At 39.7% G+C, this 22,519-nt stretch overlaps 1 protein-coding gene across 2 annotated transcripts; it reads right to left on the bottom strand.

Annotated features, from left to right (window-relative positions):
* Positions 1-8,235: 8,235 nt before the first annotated feature.
* LOC105056308 (putative phospholipid-transporting ATPase 9) lies at positions 8,236-17,101 on the bottom strand. 2 transcript variants are annotated; one of them, XM_010938461.3, is made up of 12 exons: positions 15,739-17,101; positions 13,445-14,793; positions 13,223-13,333; positions 12,799-13,075; positions 12,619-12,707; positions 12,403-12,511; positions 10,238-10,441; positions 10,011-10,136; positions 9,750-9,848; positions 9,476-9,667; positions 8,631-9,221; positions 8,236-8,555 (listed from the first exon to the last, which is right to left on the bottom strand). In XM_010938461.3, exons 1-12 carry the CDS (start codon positions 16,129-16,131, stop codon positions 8,544-8,546), a joined length of 3,552 nt encoding a protein of 1,183 aa, XP_010936763.1. In that variant the 5' UTR covers positions 16,132-17,101; the 3' UTR covers positions 8,236-8,543. The 2 variants fall into 2 exon arrangements, with proteins under 2 accessions (XP_010936763.1, XP_010936762.1); XM_010938460.3 differs by having other exon boundaries at positions 8,236-9,221; positions 15,739-17,100.
* Between the last annotated feature and the right edge of the window lie 5,418 nt (positions 17,102-22,519).

Here is a 22,519-nt window from a genome sequence, read left to right as displayed (position 1 = left end):
GGCATCTCTGCAATCACTGTACCTGATCCAATAGGCCTCATCGCTGCCCTCGAGGACTTCTTGTTCGAAATCTTTAGACTGTTTTTTATCCTCAATGGTCTGACTAAGAGCCTCCAGAGCAGTCTTCGTCGCTTCTTTTGCGGCAGCCGACTCAGCATCGGCCAATGCCAACTATGCTTTGATGGCCCGATGCCTCTCTTGCTCACCCTCCAACTCACGCAAATAGTCATCGCATTCTCCTCGAAGTCGACTGATTATGCTCTTCTTCTTTGGGATCCGAGCCTCTTGGGATTTGATGAACTGTTGAGCCAACTCCAACTCAACCTTTATGCAAAAAATTTCTTTCTGATACTTTCCTTCCCGCTCAGTTGCTGCTTGAAGATGCTCTATGACAGCAGCTCTATCGGCATTTGCAGCTGCAACTTTCTCGGCCCATGTCCGATAGAGATCCACGATCCTCCAATATCCTCTTTCCAATGCTGACATGTCATGCACCAGTTGAAAAGAAGAAGAGTATAATTAGAAAAAGCAAGTAGAAGAAAGGCAAATAAAAAATAAAGTACCGACTTATACTGAGGATTGTTAGGTAAGACGACGAGAACATATCAGACACGGTCCGATTCCTCCTGTTCTTTCGATCTATCGAGAGAAGTACAGTTTTCAGAAGCTGTTTAGTAGAGCTGTCAAAATGAACTGACCCGACCCGACCCGGCCCGGCCCGCGTGGGCTGTGATTATGGGGGTCGGGCTCGACCTGCTTGTTAAAATAGACCGTAAAAACCCAGTCCGACCCTAGCCCACATGGGCTGTGGGTTAGGGCTGGGCTAGCCCCCTTCTTTTTTTATTTTTTTTTCATTTTTTCTTTTCTAGGGCATGGTTCAAGTCATCGAGGATGAAGGCAATGTCGAGAAGGACGATGTTGGGGTCGATGGGGAGGTCGACGCGCTCCCACTTGGAGAGGGCAGGCTCGTCCAACCTCGTTGACGGTGGCTGGGGGCCGATGAGGGGGGCTAGTGCAAGTGGGACGGAGGTGGTCTAGGTTGTGAAGAGGGCGGGCTCGTCTGACCTCACCGGTGGCGGCTTGGGGCTGATGAGGGGGGCTGGTGCGAGGGGGATGGAGGCAATCTAGGCTATGAAGAGGGAAGGCTCATCCGACCTCACCGATAGTGGCTTGGGCCGATGAGGGGGGCTGGGGCCGATAGGCGGTTTGGGTTGTGAATTGGCGACGAGTCTTGAAAGTAGGGGAGGGGAGGAAGGCATGGGGGAGGAGACAGTGGCTGCGTCGTTTCAAATTGGAGGAGGAGGAGGAGGAGGAAGATAAGAGGGAGGATATAAGGAGGAGGAGGTTTGAATTGGTGAGGTAAAGCCGAAGGAGAAGCTGAGAAGGAAGGGGGAAAAAAAGAAAAAAAAAAAGGGCTGGCCCACTAGCTAACCCGGCCCTAACTCGATTTAGCCTATGGGCTACGGGGGCCAGGCCAAAAAGCCCACTTGCAAATATGGGCTAGAATATCTCAGCCCAGTCTGACCCATTTTTAGGGTCAAATGGGCTGGCCTATGGGCCTTGGCCCATTTTGACAACTCTATTGCTTAGCCAGCTCGGGTTCTATACAGCTGACTCCCCAGTAGGTATCCGAATATCATAGTACTCCATAAAATCTTCCAGAGCATCCTCGATTGGTACCTTCCCGCATTCCTGAGTGGATGATTGACCGACTGGTGTCGCCATCCATTCAGGTGTAGACGGCGCTTGGGATGGTGATGGCACCCGAGATGTCGCTAGTGTTGTTCTCACCGGTGGTAATTCAGTGATCATGATGTCATCACCACCTATCTGCTCGACTGGCGGAGGCACTTCTGGTGGTGGAAGAATCATCGAAACCGACAGCACCATGACAGAATCAGCGCCAGCTTCAGAAACTGCCACCGCCTCCAACGAAGGAGTTTCGGTCCAACTCTTTTTCAGATCTCGAGATGGACCCGCACCGGCAGGCCTCTTCCTAACCGCAGCCTCCCGAATCTTATCCATCGACAGTCTCATGCCTACAAAAGAAATGACAACGACTTAGCTACAAAGTTTTGAAGTCAAATAAAAAAAAAAGAGCCGAAGTACATTATGCTATACCTATGGAAGGTGCCGAACTAAGTCCGACGTCATACAGGTTCTACTCCTTTAGCAACTCCCATTGTGGAGAGACTTCCATATCTTTCAAATATAGAAAATCTTCTCGATCGACGTATCGACTTGGCTGCTTTCATTCAAGCCCAATCTAGGTGCACCCTAAGAAGACGGAAAACCCCAAGCTAAAGAAGAAGAAACAAAAAGGAACTGATCCTTCCATCCATGGATGGAAGAAGGGAGGCCGGTAATGAAAGACAAACCCTATCTCAGGCCAAAGAACCACCACCCCGCCTTAAGGTGTAGACGAAGAATGAAGAAAGCACGAAAGAGAGACGGTCAGAGATTGGTCGGAATCATGTGATACAATAAGGTAAAGTTGATGATGAGCCGAATGGAGTTTGGGGCCAGTTGGGCAGGACAAATCCTATAATAATCGAGAAGATTTTGAATAAACTCCTGAATCGAAAAGTGAAAACCAATCTGAAGGTCCTCTACATAGATCACTATCTGACCAAAAGGAGAAAAATTTATCCAACCATTTGGATCAGGTGCAAAAAGCTGAAATTGCTTCAGAATTTGATATTATTCTCAAAGCCGAAGGACTTTGGATTCGAACAAGAAAGAAGCTTCCATGTTCAAATCCGAAAGAGAATCGTCAATCAGACCGGTTGATCGACTACCTTGAGTGGGTTCAAGGCTAGGAACCTGGTCTACAGATCTATCCTCTTCTCTAACCTTAGTTTTGCCCTTTCCACTGCTACTAGCCATTGATAATGGTGGAAAAGAAACTGAAAGAAGAGAAACAGGGAATGAGAGAAGGACAAAGGGCCAACCTGAAAGCTAAAACCCTGAAAATCATGAAGATGGGGAAAAAGAAGACGAAGCTTTCGACACCCACGGGAAAACTCTTGGTGACAGAAGGATTGCAGACAGTCATAGCGGAAGACCCAAAAGGCAACCATCGATGGTTGGGATAATCTTGTTCAAATCAAGATTGTCCTAGATTTCGATGTATGGCAACATCCAAACCAACCATCGTTCGGACCTTTCGATGCACCTATCGCCTAATCAAGACACATCGATATGATCCGCATAAATAGTCAGGAGCCAATGATTGTTGGATATATGGCAACACCCGACCGATCAAAATCAAATCAACCGAATCGTCCGGTCATCTAATCGATTGCAACATTAATAACCATCTCCTCGATTAGGCATCCTAATGATGATCGCACGACCATCGAAATGACAAAATAGTTGGAGACTTTCGATTTTCAAGGGAATCATTAATGCCTGCAGTCGAAATAGCCATAGAATCGAGGCTCGAAATGATACGTGGTGACTCCCATTGTCTAGCATGTCATGCCATCTTGGATTTGGGAGTGAGGGGCAACTGTTGGGGCAATCGAACATATTTCCCCCTGATCAATGATAGCTCTCCAGACTTGTGGTCGGTCAATCTGACTCAATGTTGGGAATAGGTGATGGACCATCAAACAGGACCTTCAAAAGAGTTACTAGTTTGACTGTAGCATCTAAATGATTCATCACTTGACTTTCTATCGACGTCGTGGAATATAGATAGCCGACTATCAATAGGTAAACCAGCTACTTATAGATAACTCTTGACTACTTTCTCAGACAGCAATCTATCTCGATGACTCGATCGATTGTACAGCCGATGGCCAATCGATTTATCAGAACTACCGATCGATGGCCAGTCGATACACCAAAAGTACCGACATACAGTTGGTACATCTAGTTTATCAACACCCAATCGATATCAGAATCTACAATTATGACATTACAATCGTGGATAACGACTCTAGACCACGATCGTTAGTGGGTACAAACCGTCCACTAACTCCATGATCATGATCCGATAATAGGAGTTAACTATCCTATCGTGCAACAATAAGCGGGGCTCCACGTGTTCAACGGTTACGTCTGAAATGTCTATAAAAGGGAGGTAAGGGGACAACAATGGTAAGAGGCTTTTTGACTGGACTAAATTCTGCTGATTTCTATATTAAATCTACTGTTCACTGCTCTTTGCTGACTTAGACAACGGAGGGTTTCCGTCGGATACAGCTCTGATCAGTGTGGACTTATTTTGTAGGTCGCTCGTCACCGAACTCAGACGCATTCAAAGATTGACTGCAATAATTTCCATCTCTAAAGAGTGTTCGAGTTGAGAAATATATACATCCCCATTATTTATCCAAGTAATTTATATAGGTAATTTGTTGCAAGACATGGTTTTGGGTCCAATTCGGATGCAATGCAAGCATTGATGGCTAGGTTCACAGCTGACCATAGATCAGATTTGAGCACAGAAAACATCAAATTTTAAATAGATTTGGCTTGAAGCTAGCCCGACAATTTTAAAGGCTCTGCCTACGGTCAGATTTAGTTGAGCATAAAGAGGGGATGCCTTGCCCGTTAAGCTGTCCTCCACGTTTTCTAAAGGCGTACTTATCCAGCAACGTGGACCTCAGCTTCCCTCCCTATTCTTTTTCTCTTTCTTTAAAAGAAAAGAAAAAAACTGGGGACCTTTAGCTTAAACCATAAGTAACGTTGCGTCACTCCCCCAGAAATGCAAATTGAAACCAAACTTTCCAAAACTAATCCTAGGCGATATCCGAGCCAAGCATAAACTTCACTCAGTAGAAGGGCCCTTGCTGTGTGATATTCACCACCTGAACAAGGCTCTGATGTATTGCCAGCCATATTATTTGCATTGGCCTTTATCAATCTTTACTCACCAACCATCCCTATTAAGAAGCTAATCATATTAGTACAACTTTAAACTTCTCCAAAAGGGGGGGCAAAAAAAAAAAAAAAAAAAACAAACAAACAAACAATTCTCCGAATACAAAAAAATAACTTCTGCAAATATTTCCTTTCTAACAATTCCTGCACAATTTAAAGGTGCTTAATGTTTATGTTAGCTTCCATCTCCCTAGAGAGACTCTAATATGAAAAACCAAAAGAGTAGGTGAAAAATTAGATTCTCAATAGATCCTTCAATTTTCTTCCTTAAGCATCTATGAAGAATCTTCCTATGGGCCGGGAAGAAAAGCTTAGTATAAATCCGGAAGACTGTTCAACCTCCTTTTAGATGCACCCTAATAGAACCAACCCCTTCACCATGCATGCTTTTCTCCTTTCCATGTTGTCCTCCACTTAAACACAAAAGCTGGCTCCTCACCTTTTGCTTTACAAACCATACTTCTAATCCTTTTGACACATGAACCACGAACATTGCCACTATAATTGCCCCCCTCTGCCCATCTTTCCCCTCCCCCCTCTCTTGCGATGGCTTCGACGACAACACCGACGGCACCATTACCAGACTACAAGGAGCCCATGCCTGCAGAGCCTCAACATGGCTCCGGTTCGATCGGACCATTCTTTGCGGTGATGTCAGTGATTATAGTCCTAACAGTGCTCTCCTGCATCTTTGGCTGGGCTTGTGCAGAACGTGCTGCCGGCCCCGACGCATGGTATGATTGCATGGGGTGGTGGCAAAAAAGATGGGGGCGATGCATGTCGCACCGCAACGCTGTAAGAGAAGCAAAAGCTGCGATGGCAGCGGAGTTGGAACCAAAGCCGAAGGAGAGTAACCAGTGATTCCTGCCAATGCCATAGACATGAGGTAGTCTGAGTCTAATGTTCACTCTTCGATACTCAGCAGTTTGTAGGTTAATGTCATAAGAGAGTTGAGGAAGGCTCTGTATAGTGGCTTTGAAAGTTTTAGGTTTTGATGTGCATTAAGCCTTGTGCTTTTGGGAGAAGGTGGGACTGTTTTTATTCTATTTTATTTTGTAAATTTAGAATAAAATGCAGTATTTGGATTCATTGGGTTGAGAAGCTGATTTACATTTGGCTCAATTGCTCGAAGGAATCATGTTGTTTTAGATCCTCCTCACATCATGATGAAGTAAGTTTATTTGAATGTGCCTCCAGTCTTAGCAACTGTATGGGCTTGCATGACTCTGCAGCTGAAACATCAAATGGCTTTGGAGAGTTGGATGTGGGGATGGAGATGGTTTTCACTTTTCCAAGCAACCGTCTCTTTGATGAATCGGCTGTATGGCGATTCACTCGTTGGATTGCTGCAAGTCCATTCCTGTGGCAAGTTTGGCCACTGTAACTGTCATTGCCAGTCTTGTGGGTCTGCTTAGATGCTAATGGTAGTGGTGGTTTCTTCCTCCATCCCAAGCTTTTTTATCTAGAAAGATGTTCTCCGGTGACTCAAAAATCGATCCACCGATTGCAGGATCTACGAACTTTTATGATCACTCAAATTTCTTCAATCTTTTACTTTATCTATAGTTTTATACACACCTTTCCACTCGTATGAACAAAAAGGAAACTTGTCTCAGTACTGTCAAAACAGGCTCCTTTTCTGAACGTTATGATAGGATGCCTATCTCTGCAATACATTGATAACTTGTCACGGCAAATCTTTAGCTGGAACATAACTAGTAATTTTTCATTTTAATTGAGAACAAGAAATGGCTAAATTGCAGGTTAACTATATATGGCGTTGTATGATCATTTAGTCCTGGAATCTCGTTTGTCATGATTCAATGAGAAACCTCTTAAATTGCTCATAGTTTTTCATCTAATATTAGCTTACAAGCATACAGGCTCAAGTTTTTTTTGACCAACAAATGCTAAACTAACATGAAAAGAGTAAAACAACCCTAAAATCCAAGGTTGTAGTTAGTCCAAGGGATGAAGAGCCACTTGCCTGTGTGAAGGCCTAAATCAATGATTTGAGATATCATGTAACATTAGGCACTCCACTGTAGCAGATCAAAATATTCCATCTTCAACTGCAATAAGTTCGTTATGGGTTAAATCTGTGTGGTTCTAATCTCTTTAAGTTGCCACAGACCATTTACCAAAATCTGCAGTCCGGCCACTATCATCCTTGTGTCTCAACCTTTACTCGTCATGAACAAATTTTAATTCCTCCCCTGTTGGAGGTTACATGCCACAATGTCTTTGTTGGTATATAAATTGGAGCATATATTTCTCTTAATTTTCCAGGGTTTAATTTTATTTTATTTTACTTTGGTGAGGAGAGGTTAGCTTCCAATAACCACTTCTCCCATTAAACTTTCTGGGTAAAACTACCAGCAGTACCAAGGCGGGGGTGGGGTTGGGGGGTGTTGGTGGTGGTAAGGTATAGCATGTAGCAAGGAACACATATAACCCAATTCCAGTTTCTTTTTTTCCACCAAAAAAAAAAAAAAAAAGGCAAAATAAAAACTTTGTTCAGTCTTGAGTCACAGATCTGTGTTCAGATGCCATTAACATTTGCAAACATATGAAACACATAGTATCAACATTCACCAAGGAACACATCGCAGCATTCCTGACATTAAAATCCATTGTCATCATTACTTTATGTCGTCGTTAAAACATCCTCGTTCTGAGTTTACCATTTCAATCTTGGAGGAGGATAAGTTATTTCTCTCGGAAGTTCGAGGAAGCAAAATAAAAGGTTTATTTTAACTCCCAGATATCCATTGGGAAACTAGTGCTTCAAAATTTACCAATTGACAAGGGATAATTCCAGTTCTTATCTTTATCAACTTTCTACATTCATGAGACATGCAAGAAACAGCAATAAGCCTTATAGTTAAATTATTAAAATTTTAATAATATTTTTGAATATTAAATATTAATGGAAATATTATTAATATAACAAACAGGTAAAATAAAATATAAAAAATTAAAAAAAACAGGGGGAAAGCGAGGCCAGAAGGAAGCAAATTCAAGCCCTCCTGTTTTTATCATTAAAACTAAGGTAAGTCAAGGTGCTAATTAATTATTTAAGATTCATATGTCCAAATAATAAATAAATATACCAAAGATGTTAACAGGGTACCTCTAGCAAGTGTTTAGCATTCTGGAGCAGCCAATAACATACTCTCAGTGGTACCAACGATTAGCCATGTTTTCTTCTCAAGAAGCGCCAAAATATTGTATGAATGAGATAAGCATGCTGTACTATCTATCTCCACCGAGTTCTCATGATATGGCTTCACAAGCAGGCAGCTTTCCGTGATATTGGGAACATTAAGCTGTGAAAGAGAGGAATTTGATGAAAAGGAAACTATATGCATTTCCACTATGTGAGGTTACTATAAAGGCACAAAAAATAAATAAATCAATGCGCCCGAAAAGGGGCCAGTGGTCAAAATATACAGCTCTTCTGTGGAATTTGCTTTTCATCGCTTGACTAACGAATTATACAGCAAGTGTTACCCTGCATCTGAACTTAAAAACTTGAGTCAATGCCGTCCATCCATGGGAAGCAATCTCACTCCAAACCTGCTTTCTTCATTAAGGAACCGTCTTTGAGCCACTCAGCGAGTTCAACATGAATCTCTTTTAGAGGCAGTGAATCAAGAGTGTAACTGTACAATGAGCGAGACTCACTGTTACGGTGAGTGAACTGCATGGTGGACTTTCCTTGTTATTAACTGACTAACCTTATCAAGGCGTGCAGAGACCCCAACTGTCATTGGTCTCACCGACCTCTGGCGCACCACCTGGCAGTACTCTGGATCATCTGCTCGCCCCTCCAACCGTATCCACTGAACCATGTTATGGTACATTGGAAAGAAGCGCATCTGAATTGCAGCCCAAGTGAAGTAGGGAATGAGGGTGGCAATAACCACGAAGAGTGTCAGAATCCAATAAGAAGGAGCAGGAGCCAATGCCTCAACGAATACCATGTAGGCAGTGGTGGATATAGTGGGGGTCATGGCTCCATAGACCAGGAGGAAGAGATACCAAAGAGCAATGCCACCCCAGATGAAGATGTGCTGTATCAAAGTGAAGTAGCTGACGGAAAGTGCCATTTGGCAGTTCACCACCCACACCACGCAAGTGTACATGGTGGCCCCGAGAACTTCTAAGCCCACGACCTCACCACCTTTGCGGAAGGCCTGGTGCTGGAAGGCACTGGTGCAGAAGAAGAAGATGGTAATTGCATTCAAGATGCCATTGAACATCCAAGAAAGAAGGCGGGCCCAGCTGAAGAGAACATTTTGCACACCTTCTTGGTAGAGCATGGGAAACTGCATTGAAATCGAGATCAAATACAGGAATAGATCATAAAGTAAGCATGAAATATCAGATAAGAAATTATGGAAGTTTACAATGCTTCAATCAAGCAAGGTAGCGTTGATTCTCATGTGTATAGGATATGGGTTGCATTCTTCAGGGACAAAAGTTCATATTTTGGGGAAAATATGGGGACATTTGGGGAAAACAAATATATTTGATTGAAAACAAAACAGATGTATTTATGAATGATGGGTCGAAGGCAGACCTTAAGACAAAATCGGGCAGAAACATCCTGGTCGAATACTCCCAAAGCAATCACCGGGAGTGATGTGAAGAAGACATTATAGAATGACATGAACCAATCATTGTATCCAGCTTGCCCGGAGAACGATGCATATGCCTCAAACAAGAAAAGGGTGAGACCAAATGTGATGTTCTTGTAGAAGAAATAGCATATCTGCAAAGCAATGGAAGGAACATGTCAAACACCAGCTGCAAAGAAGATGCAAGTATAAAATTTATAGGTCCAGAGGCTATACCATTGATGAGATCCTCCTATAACACCAATGTCCATGCACAAGTAGCAATCGTTCCAGAAATCTAAACTGAGCAATGGCAACATCACTCGCCATGACAGCCTGAAATATAGCATCATTCCAGAAAAAAAAAGAGATTTTTAATACTAAGAAGACCAGAAGTCCATGCAGAAGAAAATATTACAAAAGGGCTTCAGACAAAAAAGTAGTCTGGCATCACAGTCTTGCATATGTTTGTAAATATTTTTCTCTGATGTTACTGACCTGCATTCCTTCAGCGCCACTGATACCAACCCCTATGTCTGCTTCTTGAAGCATACCGACATCGTTGGCCCCATCACCAATGGCTAAGGTGACTTTACGGGTGCCACTTTTAACAAGTCGTGTGACCTGAACAATTCAATGATGCATTCATTAGATTCAATACCAGGATGACTAACTGAAGTGAAACCAAGGGCAGTAATGTTATTAAAAATTTTGCCATAACTCACAAGGGCTTTCTGTTTGGGTGATGAACGGCAGCATATAACTGATGCACAGCCAATTGCCAGCTGTAAGAACATGTCCTTGACATCATCTTCCAAAGCATACGTAAGTGACTGCCCATCAATTATCAAAGCAAATGATTGAGCACTTGATGAACTAATAAGTTTCCTTCCCTCACTTATCTGACGGATGACGCTATCCTTTGATGCCTGAAGTAGCAACAACAAACTGTAAATATGTTGAAAAGAACCAAGCTTGCAACTTCAGTAATCAGGTGAGAACTGTTGTCTCAGAATACAGAAACCTTTTAGGATGTGGGTCCAAATAATAATATGTCTAAATTTGATCAGGAGGTTAGACAAGGTGCTATACTGCTAAGGCAGTTAAACTCACCTTTGATTTTTCTTTTATATAATAGTCATCAAAATGTAGTGAAAGGAAATTTAATAAACTTTCTCCAATTTTATGAACCTCTCCATCAAATGCAGCCTATCAAGAATAAATAATACATAGAAACAGCTGGAATAACAGTGTATTCATACAGTCAATAATCAGGAGTATCTAACTGAGATGCTTTGTTAACATTTAAAATTAATTATATACCTGCCATCCCCAACTCTACCTCATCCTACAAGAGAATATATACTGAAGATTATGTCTTAGATTGCAAAAGTTGATCTGAGTGCTTGTAATTCAAGCATGGATTTCGGATATTCTATCATGCACTGAACATATAAAACAAGTTTGGGCATAACTAGGTGGTTGTGAAGGAGTCATCCGTGATGTTTAATTTGCAGTGCTACTGCCCTGTGTGTGAGTCACATCCTCAATTATATTGTTTTAACACTTATGCTCAGCTGATGCCATTTAGACACAGGCTGAGGAAATGGAGAATATTTAATAAGCAACTTAGCAACTGCTGACTTCTATCTCCAGCCACAAGAGATAAGCTTTAAGCCTTATTAGCTAAAAACTTCTGCCTAGGGTGGCATACTCACTTCCTTAATATTTCCTCATCCATGGTCCCACTCCCCTAGTGTTTCCTCATACTAAGCTTTATTGATAGACCTGTCTTGCTGTACCTACAGCAGAATCAACCATCACATTTGAGGCTTCCAGTATTGATGCATACTGGTGCATACTGGGCAATACCATACCATATCGGTACTGAGCCAATACTTAGTACAGGAGCACAACCTAGCATAGGACACCAAACCAAACCATACCGATACTATAGCAACGTGGTACTAGAACAGGTACCAAGACCGGAATTGGAAACCTTGGTCACATCTGCTCTCACTTTTGGCAATTAAGCCTTAAACTGTTTATCTTCCTTCAATATCTTTATTAGTTATTAGGATTATCATTCAGTATTTAGAAATTTGAGCTGTCAAGTTAGGTACTCAGATAGCATCTTGACCACTTAAAATTGTCCTGATTCAAATACCCTGATATGAGGATTATCTTCAGTGAATAAGAAGGTGAACTAGTGTTAAGATTGGCTTGGTATTCAGTGTACCTGTAAAGCCCAAGAGAAAAGGAACGTGGTTTTTTTTAAAGTGGCATTCTCTCTTGACTCTATCCCCAAAATGGAATCATGGAATTCTCGCTCGGAGCTGAATGAAGGTATTTCCTTTGGCTAGATGGAGTGGAGTGATGCGAAGTTCCTTTCTAAAGTCTTTTTTTCTTTAAGCCTCATTTTTGCTCGTAATTCATGGAGGGTCGTGGAAGAATTAATTGGGTTCGATTCCCATTATACGCGATGTGGCGAAAAAGACTGATTCAACGAGATATGCCATGCCTGCATTAAGATTTAAAACGAGTCGTCTACTTCCAGGAAATGTTCGGAACAGAGAACTTTCTCTAATACAACGCCGCATTCTCTGAAGATTGAGGAACAAGAGGAGATCTATTAAAAGAAATCTTTTTCTGAGAGAAAATCGAAACAGTAACATCAAATCACAAACTACACGAAAGTTGCCCTTTTATTATTGGGATTTACCCATAAGGGAGATGCGCAGAGGAAGAAAACGAACTTCATATATCCCTTTTCTACTCAATCAAGAAACAAGATCGGACGTGATTCCGGTTCGTCTCCATTTTAGTGACACTCTTCCTCAATGATAAGAAATATTGTCAAGATAATTGAACAGTAAATAGTAATTTTTACCTTAGCAATGGCATCCTTGTTCCCAGCTTTCACCAATCCTATAATTTCTGGCGTTTCCAAAGTGATGATTATCTGATTCATTCCTTGTCTTAGTAGACTACAGGCGAAGCTGCAAAAATTCATTAAGGCAACTAGGTAAGAATAGCATACAGCAAGATTGAAAACACCTACAAACAGCAAGCATTTGAAACTGAAAATATGTATTTCAAAGGATACCCTATATTGATGGCCGTCTCCATCTTGTCACCAGTCAGTACCCATATCTTGATTCCAGCTTGTGCAAGTTTGTCGATGCACTCAGGTACCTGTCAACCCATTCTAGAAGAAATAAGCACTAGCACATACAAGATGGTTATAAGATTCACATGTACTATTCCTTGAGAACCTTCTACGCACCCCGACTTGCAGTTTGTCTTCAACAGCAGTGGCACCAAGAAGAATCAAATCTCTCTCTACCATATCAGCAGCTTCCTCGATCTTTTCATCTCTATCAGCACTAACTAAATTCTTGGCTGCCATGAATTTTTTGTTGAAAGTCATGTATTCTTCTTCATCAAGTTCCCGATATGCAAGAACTAATGTTCTTAAACCTGCATCAGCATACTCGTTCACGTGTTCCTTCGTTTTTTCCTCGAACTCCCTTCCATTCTTTGCAAGCCTTTCAAACATTACACTGTTTACATCCATTAAAAAAAAAAAAGGCCAAGCCAAAATGTTATTTTGATTTATATCTTTTTCAAAATAGAACATGAGAAATGAGACACTTTGCTGTCTTTTAAACTTATACTTCTAAGACAGATTGGTGTAGTAACTTATAAACCTGTCAGCGCCTTTGCTGAGTAGTTGCAATTTCCCCTCCTCATCTTGAACTATTACAGACATCCGCTTCCGAGAGCTACTAAACTCCAAGATATTTAAGAGCCTATATGGCCTGCAAGAAAAAAGGAGAAAATATCAGACTATAAGTTGAAATTTGATTAGAACTTACCAGCAAGTCATGAAACTGTTCCATCAAGCAGAGGTTGAATGAAAAATTTTTCACCTTTCAACTGTCTTGCCTGACATGGGATCCAGTTCATGAAGAGAGATGCTTGTCTGTGTCCTCTGGTAAAATTCAAATCCCAGTTCCCTTGCTGCAATAACAAAGGCAGCCTCATCGGGTGACTCAGCTTCATACGATATCTTCCCCGAGTCTTCGTCTACTTCAGGTATGCAAGTATGGCAGATGGCCAACAACCGAAAAAATTTCTGAATGACATCAGCATGAGGCTCATTAATCCAATTCCCATTCATGATACGTCTATCCTTAAAATTAAACCCTTTAATTGCAGATTTTGCATCCACATGATTTTCTTCATGATCTTCATTATCTAGCTCATTAATCAATGGGGATCCTTTTCTTCTAGCCATTGCTCTCTCAACCTCTGTAACTCCATGTCCATAAGCAGTTCCAGCAATGGAGCATTTAATAAACTCCATTGAATTGCAAGTCAGTGTTCCCGTCTTGTCCGAGAGAATCGTGTCAACTTGACCAAGTTCCTCATTCAGGTTAGACGTACGAGCACGAGCAGGCCTGTCTGATTCCTCGTGATACATTTGAATATCTTGGTTGATGAAAATAGCCTGCAACACCTTGACAATCTCTATGGATACATACAGAGAGATGGGGATGAAGTAACCATACAGCATCATTGCTGTCAAAAAGTGCAGTATTGCTGCAACAGTAGCTCTGTTAGGATCAAAGTAGATTTTAGTCTGATCCGGCCTAAGATACCACCTCTTCATCTTGCCATGCTCTAAGTCATCACGGGTTGCAATGCCAAAGAAAATCGAGCCAACAGCTGAGATCAAGACCAGAGCAGATAGAAGGAGGTAAATGATTTTATCCATTTTCCTCTCAATTTTGCTTCTTTTAGATGGTGGGCTTGTGGCATTTTGCATGACTTTGGTATCATGACCTGTGAAAATAACAGCCCCATATATGTAATCGGTGTTGCGCAGCTTAGAGTCCCTGAGAAGAAGTTGCTGAGGTGAGAGGGGGTATTGCTGGCCATCATGTTCCATGCTTCCAACAAAAGAATAGAGGCTTGCATTTGGGTCTTCACATCTGATTATTGCTTTAAAATCTTTGAAGCTAAAATCAGATTGAAAACTTGAAGTCACCTCCAATGACTGCTTCAATTTCAGATTTGTTTCTCCATCAAGGTTCACGGTCTCAACATAACAAATTGCATCTTCATAACTGGATGAAAGCAAAATAAGGTCGGCAGGGAAGAATTCATCCTTGTCCACCTTCACTATATTCCCGACTCTCAAATTCTTCCATTCTGTATAATCAAAATCACCATCCCCTTGATGCACTTTAACCTTTCGATTGTTCACCTCAGTATCCTGGAAAGGGGATTTTTCACAGAATTGTGCATTAAATTAAGATATACAGGCAAGCTGACATGAGAGATTTAGCAATGACACTTTTTTGGTGGCCGACTTATAATATCATACTTGGATAAAATTTATGAGAAGGGAAAAAATCTATCTTTTAGAAAACTGGAAACCAAAAATAGAATGATCTAAATGGTAATGATCAGTTAAATATCAGCAAATGAAGGATGCAAATTCCTTTTTTCTTAGAAGTAACAATATGTCAGATTCCTTTGTCAGCATCAACTAATAGAAGATTCTTACTCATCATTAGAAAAGTCCAGTTGGACAATTCTAAAGATATTGATTTCGCTTTCATGTCCTTCAAAAAAAAAAACCAAACTTATACAGATAGTCCAATGTAATTGCCAGCATTGTGACGCCAGCATCCATGATCATGTTTAGCATTTCCACCATTTCAGCAAAGGAAAACTCATAATTTTTTTTTAGTAAATGGAACTTCCTACTCACTAAACACTGAATGCTTTCCAGGTCTTTAAACAACCTATGGTGTCAAACATCTATTTTGAAACCTCTTCCCCTCTCAAATTTTAAGAAGGCTAACATGTTCCAATTTCTGCAATTATTTCTAGATGCAGTAATAAAACTATTACTTGTACTGCTATAATTACTGAGTATGTTTCACAATATAAGCATTTTCTTTGGTTGTTCGTCAATCATCAGGAAACCCAAAAAGATTGTTGGAAAAAGTTCAGAATGAAGTGAGATCTGCAATCATCTAACAATATGGTTATCAAGCTCTAGAATTCTTATTTTACATGGCGGAGTTTTGTAGAATGATCATAAAACTCAATAAGAAAATTACACACATACATATAAACATACACATGCACATCAATAATCATCATACTAATTCAAGTTTCCCCCCGAAACAAGAAGAATCATAAAATTTACCTGCTGCCAGCGCCTCCAATCCTCGACAGCCTCCTTCACCATCGTTGCTCCAATCACCACAATTAGCGGGAGAATTACACTCAAAGCAGTGTAAGGAGCCAAGGGGGTGAGAGAGAGACATCCTGAGACCAGGAAGTATATGTTGGCAACCCTCCTGAACTGCTCAAACAAAGACTTTGGAATGAAGGTAGCTAAAGTATACTTGGTGGTAGAGACATAGTTAGATCCATAGCTTAGGTTGATGGGATGTTCACAATCCACGTCATTGGCATAGACTACTCGGGAGAAGCCTGGGCCTCCAATCTGAAAGTGGTCTTCTTCAAACTTCGGCCTAACACATGCAAAGCTGTATAATTTACTAACAAGAAACTTCCTTCTTCTCCCTCCGGCCATCTTGTCTTCTTGTCAAATCCCAAGCAATGGAGCCACCTTAAATCCAATCACTACCAATTTGCAAACAATGGAGATCGAAAGTTAAAGAATAACAATCTAATCTCCCAACAAGCCAATTGAATACAGGGACCCGGAATTGCAAACCAAGGGAGAAGGGGAAGGAAAAATCGCAAATCACAATCTCTTCAGCAAGTGAAGCTCCGAAAATCCTCCAATGAACAACGGATACTGGACTTTATTTCTTTTATAAAAAAAAACTAGCCTCAGCCCAGAGAAAAAAATCCAAAAGCTTCCTTCTTTCAAGCATTCCCAAGCCTAATAAACCCCAATCAGCAAGAATAACAAAAGAACAGAGTTTCCCTCTCCAAGATTAAAAGAGAAACAACAGAACAGAGCCCAGAACAAACCAAAAGAATCCCCAGAGAAAACAAAAGATCCCACCTTTACCGCACGTTCAGGTCCCAAAGCCCACAAACAGCTGGAATCCGACAAAAAGAAAAAATCAAAAGAAAAAATCTAATATTTCTCTATCTTCCGGACATCAGAACCCCATTGACCAGAGTCTTTCAGGAGCTATTCCGAGGCAGGAGAAGGAAGCAGCAAGCAATCTTCTTTGAGAGCTTCGCAGACGCAGGCGGTATCGCGTAGAACCTCAAAACCGAGCGCGAAGTCTTCTCCTTGACTCGAGCCCAAGCGAGAAGAGACTCGAGAACCTCTCGGTCATCTCATGTAGGAGCCCAAGAAAATGAATGAAAGAAACTTTGGGCGAAGAAAAGAATCCCCTGTTCAAGACGGTCAATGCCACCAACGTGACAAATCCGACGACTTCCCGCGGCTCGCCATGGCCATTTGTGCCCATAAGCTCGGTCTTTTTCCCATTTTTTTCCCTTTTTTTTTTTCCTTTTCCTCTCTCTCCCTTGCCCCTCTTCTCTCTCTTCTCTCTCGTTGCCTCGAAGCTTCTCCTCAGGAGAACAGGCGGTGGGAAGGGATAGGGGGAGCACGAGCATGTTAGCTATTATATTTGGTATACGTCCGAATTGGAGTCGGACAGGGAGAGGAGAGGACGACTCCAAACGTAAAACCTAACCTTAAATAGAGCGGTAGAATCCAGGGTTTGGAATAAAAATTTTAACCCGGAGATCAAGATTAACTCTTTTTATTTTTATTTTTTTATGTTTACTTTCATAATGATGATGATTTAATATATCTTGTGATTTATTATACCTTAACTGCCACTTGTCCAAGAAAATATCAATTTATTTATCTATAGAGACAATTATGTCACTAACATGCCACATTGTGCAGAATTGGTTGGTTGCAATCCAAGCCTTATCCAGAACTTGCACATATAAATTTATATTAGGAAAGGTAAGTTAATGTAATTAATTTACTGATCTTATTTTGTTGGTTGTAGCATTTATTTATGTTTCTATGACATTAAAAATTAAATCCAAGCATATTGTAATGAATCTGTAGCAAGTCAATCATTGAATTTATTATGAAGTATGTGCTGAGTACCAAATTTTCTATTCTCAACCATACTTTGCTTGAGAAATGTAGAAACAAGTTGGTTTTTATATCATATCAAATGTAGGATCATGCATATAAGGGAATAAAAAGAAGAGAAATTGACACGTAGTTGGTTTTATGAAAGATTTAGTTAAAAAAATTTCAATAAAATATATTTGATTGTAATTATATTTTTTTGTATTAAATAATACATCATTTCTACAAAGACTTCACCAACAAATTTTTCCAACTCAATATTCTCCGTCAACTTTGAAGCCCTAACTCACCGCTAAATATCGCTGTGGCTGCAAAGTTAGCTTAATCTTTCTTGTAGAAAGATCATGCCTAACAATTTTAGCAGTCAAGTCAATGATGTGATTCTGATGAATCAATAAATCATTAAATGCATGTGATATGAAGATTATATTATTTAAATATTAAAATTTTAATTTATTTTTAAAATAAATTTTATTTTCATACCGACACTTATAACTATGCTCAGATTATAGAATGGTATTTGGAACATGGAAGTTGGAAAAAAAAAAAAAAAGGTGACCTCAAGAAGGGGGAAAAGAGCATGGCTTGTTGGTTGGGGGTCAAGCAATATAGCAATTGGCATAAATATGAGCACACTTATTATTGGGTCCACCTAATTTTTTATTCATCAAGTATAAAAATACATACTAAATCAAAATTTTTTAAAAAAATTATGCATAGAATTCCCTTAACGTGGGCCATGAATCATTATCCACCATAAATATACTTGATATTATATCATGGCTCTAAATCCATTAGGGGCAAAAGACCCCAAGTGCTGTTCCCAGAATGCCCCTTTTATTCACCTTTCGCTTGTTATTCCAGGAATATCACGAGGGTATATGGGGAATATCACTGGTCATCTCGAAGCAAAGACTTAAAGGACTTCGTGGAAGTACGACTTGGGATTGGTTGTGGGATACCACGTGGCAATCGAACGCCAACGGCCGTGGGGTTTGCGGTAGTTGGGGAGGGTCGGAAAGGGAATAATGAGGTGGGAACTTTTGTCGGCTTCTTGTGAGGAGTTGGGAGTAGTAGAGATGCTTTTTTATTTTATTTTATTTTATTTTTACCCTACCTGAGCTCATCCAAATTGTTCACAAATTGAGATCCCAAAAATCGGACTTGGAAAATTTAGGAAGAGAAGAATATTGCAGCAGTCTATATAATCGAAATAACAACCATTACTTGGTATCTTCGATATTTATATAAACAAAGTAATAACTTTAAATTGAAATTTGTATGTTAAAGCAAAAATTTGAAATTTAGATTTGAATGATAAGTAGAGTAATACTTCCTAATTCTCAAAAGAATGATGAAGTAATAATTTTAATTTTAAAATTTAATAGAAAAACAATTAAGCAGTGATTCAAGCAAATAATAGCCATATCATTTCATTATATATTTGATACGGAGGATACACACATACACATACTTAAAGTATTATGTGCACACAATTTTTACTTGTTACATGCTAAAATAGCATATTAATTATCTCCATCATGTCATCTTTGAAAATGTTAGTTACAATATTTTGGTCAACACTGATGTCAATTACCAGCTGAAACTCAAGTAGCATATATATACTTCCTACTCATCTAGTACAAAGTTTATGATGCACCCAACTTTCTGATTCATCTAGATACACATTTGTTCAATGCACCTACCCTCATTAATCAAAAGCAATGCAACAAGGTCAGTGGTAGTCTATTTATAAATGATTGTTTTGCTCTGATATTCTTTTTTCCTTTTTAAAATGGAAGTTCACCTCTGATGGTCAAGAGGTAAAATGTCAGTATCCATATGTTATTGGGTCATATATAAAGCACATAATAGATTACTGGAGTAGATAAGGTCTGCTGATGTGGTCATGTAAGGTGAGAAGTCTCTTGAGAGAACCATATCTAGCTTTCATGGGAGGCAACTTCAACTTTCCAGCCCTTCAATTTCCAGATAATGCTCTCATCAGTCCCATGCAAAACAAAACCCCAAAACGACAGGGAGGAGAAACCTCCATGGGCAGGGAATGGGTAAGGAATACCATTCCCTCCAGACTTCACTAAAGGGATATCCTTCCTCCCATCACCAATCTATACCCCACCATGGAGGAAATTAAAAAAGAGGTGGTTGTAGAGAAGGAAAATGAGATGTCCTGATGAGCTATCAAGTGGCCAAAAGGATTCTTTCCTTGGGACTTTTCTATTCAAAGAGTGGCAGTAGGTTGCGTTTGGCTCTTTAGATACTGCATATCTAAGAGAATCCAAATTTCTTTAAGCATTCTCCGTTCCAAATTTCTCTAAGAGTGACACGAACCTAATGCTAGTAGAAGGATATATGTATCTGGATTCACTTGGGACCCCACAGGTTGTTGGATTTAGATCCATTTCCACTTACCCCCCTAACCAAGTGTCTAGAGTGTGTCTTGTTTTTCCTTGCCTTGTGTTAATGGTCAAATTAAAGGGAAAACTACAAGTCACATGGACATTGGTCCACAACATTGTTATGCGATACATGATGTCTCGGAAGTGTGGGCATTGAGGTCGTAGTTTTGGTGTATGAGTGGGACACATAACATACATCAAGGTAATGCTCATCTCTATCAAGAAAAAAAAAAAAAAAAGAAGAGTAAGGCTCATCTGACGGGTCCAATGGTAGGTTAGTATAAAAATGATGTAGGATGAGATAATTAGGTCCCCTTGTTATTGGACTTCATTTGCTAAATTTGTTCAGATGTTTGGTAGGTGTCAACATTCACACACGGGGATACAAAATTCTAGAAGAAAGTGAAATTTTGAAGGGTCAAGATTACATGACTAAATTCAATATATTTGCAACATGCAACACATGATATGCATATTTTCTCATACTCTTGTACCACTGGCTTCTATAAGCCATCATTCAACTTAACTCATTTTAGCTCGTTGAAGAAAGAAAATTGGGTGGTCAAGATGGACCTCTTGTGTGGGGCTCTGCTATGAGCAATTGGTAGCAAAACAATGGCAAGATATTAGATTATTTGGTGAGACTTTAATGGCTTGCATCACAAGAAAGAAACATTCGAGAAAGATGAAAGTTTTCAGTTCTTAATTTGGTTGAATTGTGTTTGGGTGGGGTTTGGTGAGGGCTTTAATTGGTATATCTAACGAGACATTGACTTTCTCTTCTATATTAATAATAATAAAATTTGCATATCTTCGAAGAATCCTATCATGAGGGTAACCGCATAAATAGATTAAAATAATACTACATCATGCCATTAGCCAATTAATTTAGTAACATAAGATAGTGGATAATAAACAGTAGTTCCTACATAATTATTTGTGTGTATATGTACATACATCAGATTGCTCTAGCGTAACTATTTTTTTATACATCCTGCCACCTTACAACATATATATCTCTTCGCGCGTTTCTTTTGTACTACCGATACTGAAGGTCATGAGCTCGGGTTAATCATCCATGAGCACCTTATAAATTTTCCTGCTCACAAGAAGTGTTTATTTTATCAAATATATTTACAACAATTTTGGTTTAATGGACTCATAACCATCTATTCGAGCACTCCTTTCTCTTTCACAAGTCATGTCCATGGCTCGTGCCTAAAACTATTCTCATCAAAATGCCCTTTATTACATTGCAAAGCTGATCACTTGATAACTAGAAACCTTTCCCCTTCCATCAATTCCTTGCCTTCGTAACTTGATAATTAGAAACCTTCCCCCTTCCATCAATTCCTTATCTTCATATCTTATATTCGAAAATCTATAAATGGATAAATTATTAGTTAGAATGATACTACTATGTGTATCTTGAATCATTCAATAACAAACCAGTATATTATTTAAGAAAATAAATTTTTCTCATTCAAAATAGTAAAAATTATTAGCTGATCAATCATAATTAATAATATATTTTTTTTATATTAAAAATTTTGAATCAAGCTTAGATAATAGTGTAATTTTTTCGATTAATAGATGATGAGTCGATTTGTTATTGAATGGTCCAAAATATACGTAGTAAAATTGTTCTAATCAATAAGAATTTTATTATGATATTTTTTTTATAATATTTTATTATAAAAAATATTTAAAATATTTTATATTATTATTTTTATATATTTTATTTTTTTTAAAAAAATAATATTTTTTTATCATTATTCGCGCGCCCCCCAACCCCACTTCCTTCCCAGCGCCGCCCGAGGGTATGTTGGGAATTCCAATAGGTTTGATTTAGTATGTTAAAAATTATATGTTTGCTTTGCCGGTCCGAAAACTGCCATTTGGAGCCTCACCATTTAATGCTGTGTTCCGGTGCAGGATACCCACATCCACGTGCCTTGGATCGATCTTTTTGGTTGCGTCAAGTAAAATGGTCCAATGTGAGGTATTTTGGAAATTTGAATACAGACAATTGCACTCGTCATTGTTAAAATACTGTCGCTTTTGACCAAGCCACATGGTTAACTACTCCAATTGTTGCGTTGGTCAATAACGAAGACAGCCACATCCCAAGTTGCTTTTAGAAATTGTAGTTTGGAGGAGGAACAACTCATTAGTGCCGAATGGCATTCATTTAAGCCAATCGTCTCTTTCTTTTTTAGTACGTCAGAGCCATTTGTTAGCTATGGATTGGCATTTAATTACAGAAAAACATGCTAGGAGAGGAGACACCGAAGAAATTCTATTTTTTGGACGGCCTTCAGATGGGTGGGCACAATTTATTAGTGATCATTGTTTTGTATGTGAATGAGTGACAGCAATCGACATAGAAAAAAAAACCTGCCGATCGACCATGTTTGAATCAAGAACTTAGCAATGTCATTGACTTAAATTATGGGTTACCA

Source organism: Elaeis guineensis, chromosome 13, assembly GCF_000442705.2.
Source record: "Elaeis guineensis isolate ETL-2024a chromosome 13, EG11, whole genome shotgun sequence".
Classification (NCBI taxonomy): Eukaryota; Viridiplantae; Streptophyta; class Magnoliopsida; order Arecales; family Arecaceae; genus Elaeis; species Elaeis guineensis.
Note: the sequence above shows the minus strand (reverse complement) of the source record. Positions and strands in the feature narration are given on the sequence as shown.

Coding starts and splice junctions, on each gene's coding strand:
- LOC105056308 (XM_010938460.3), bottom strand. CDS start 16,131: ATGGCCGGAGGGAGAAGAAGGAAGTTTCTTGTTAGTAAATTATACAGC. Junction 13,076..13,222: donor CTCAGCAAAGGCGCTGACAG/GTTTATAAGTTA, acceptor GGATGTAAACAG/TGTAATGTTTGAAAGGCTTG. Junction 9,222..9,475: donor CTGCCCGATTTTGTCTTAAG/GTCTGCCTTCGA, acceptor ATTTCAATGCAG/TTTCCCATGCTCTACCAAGA.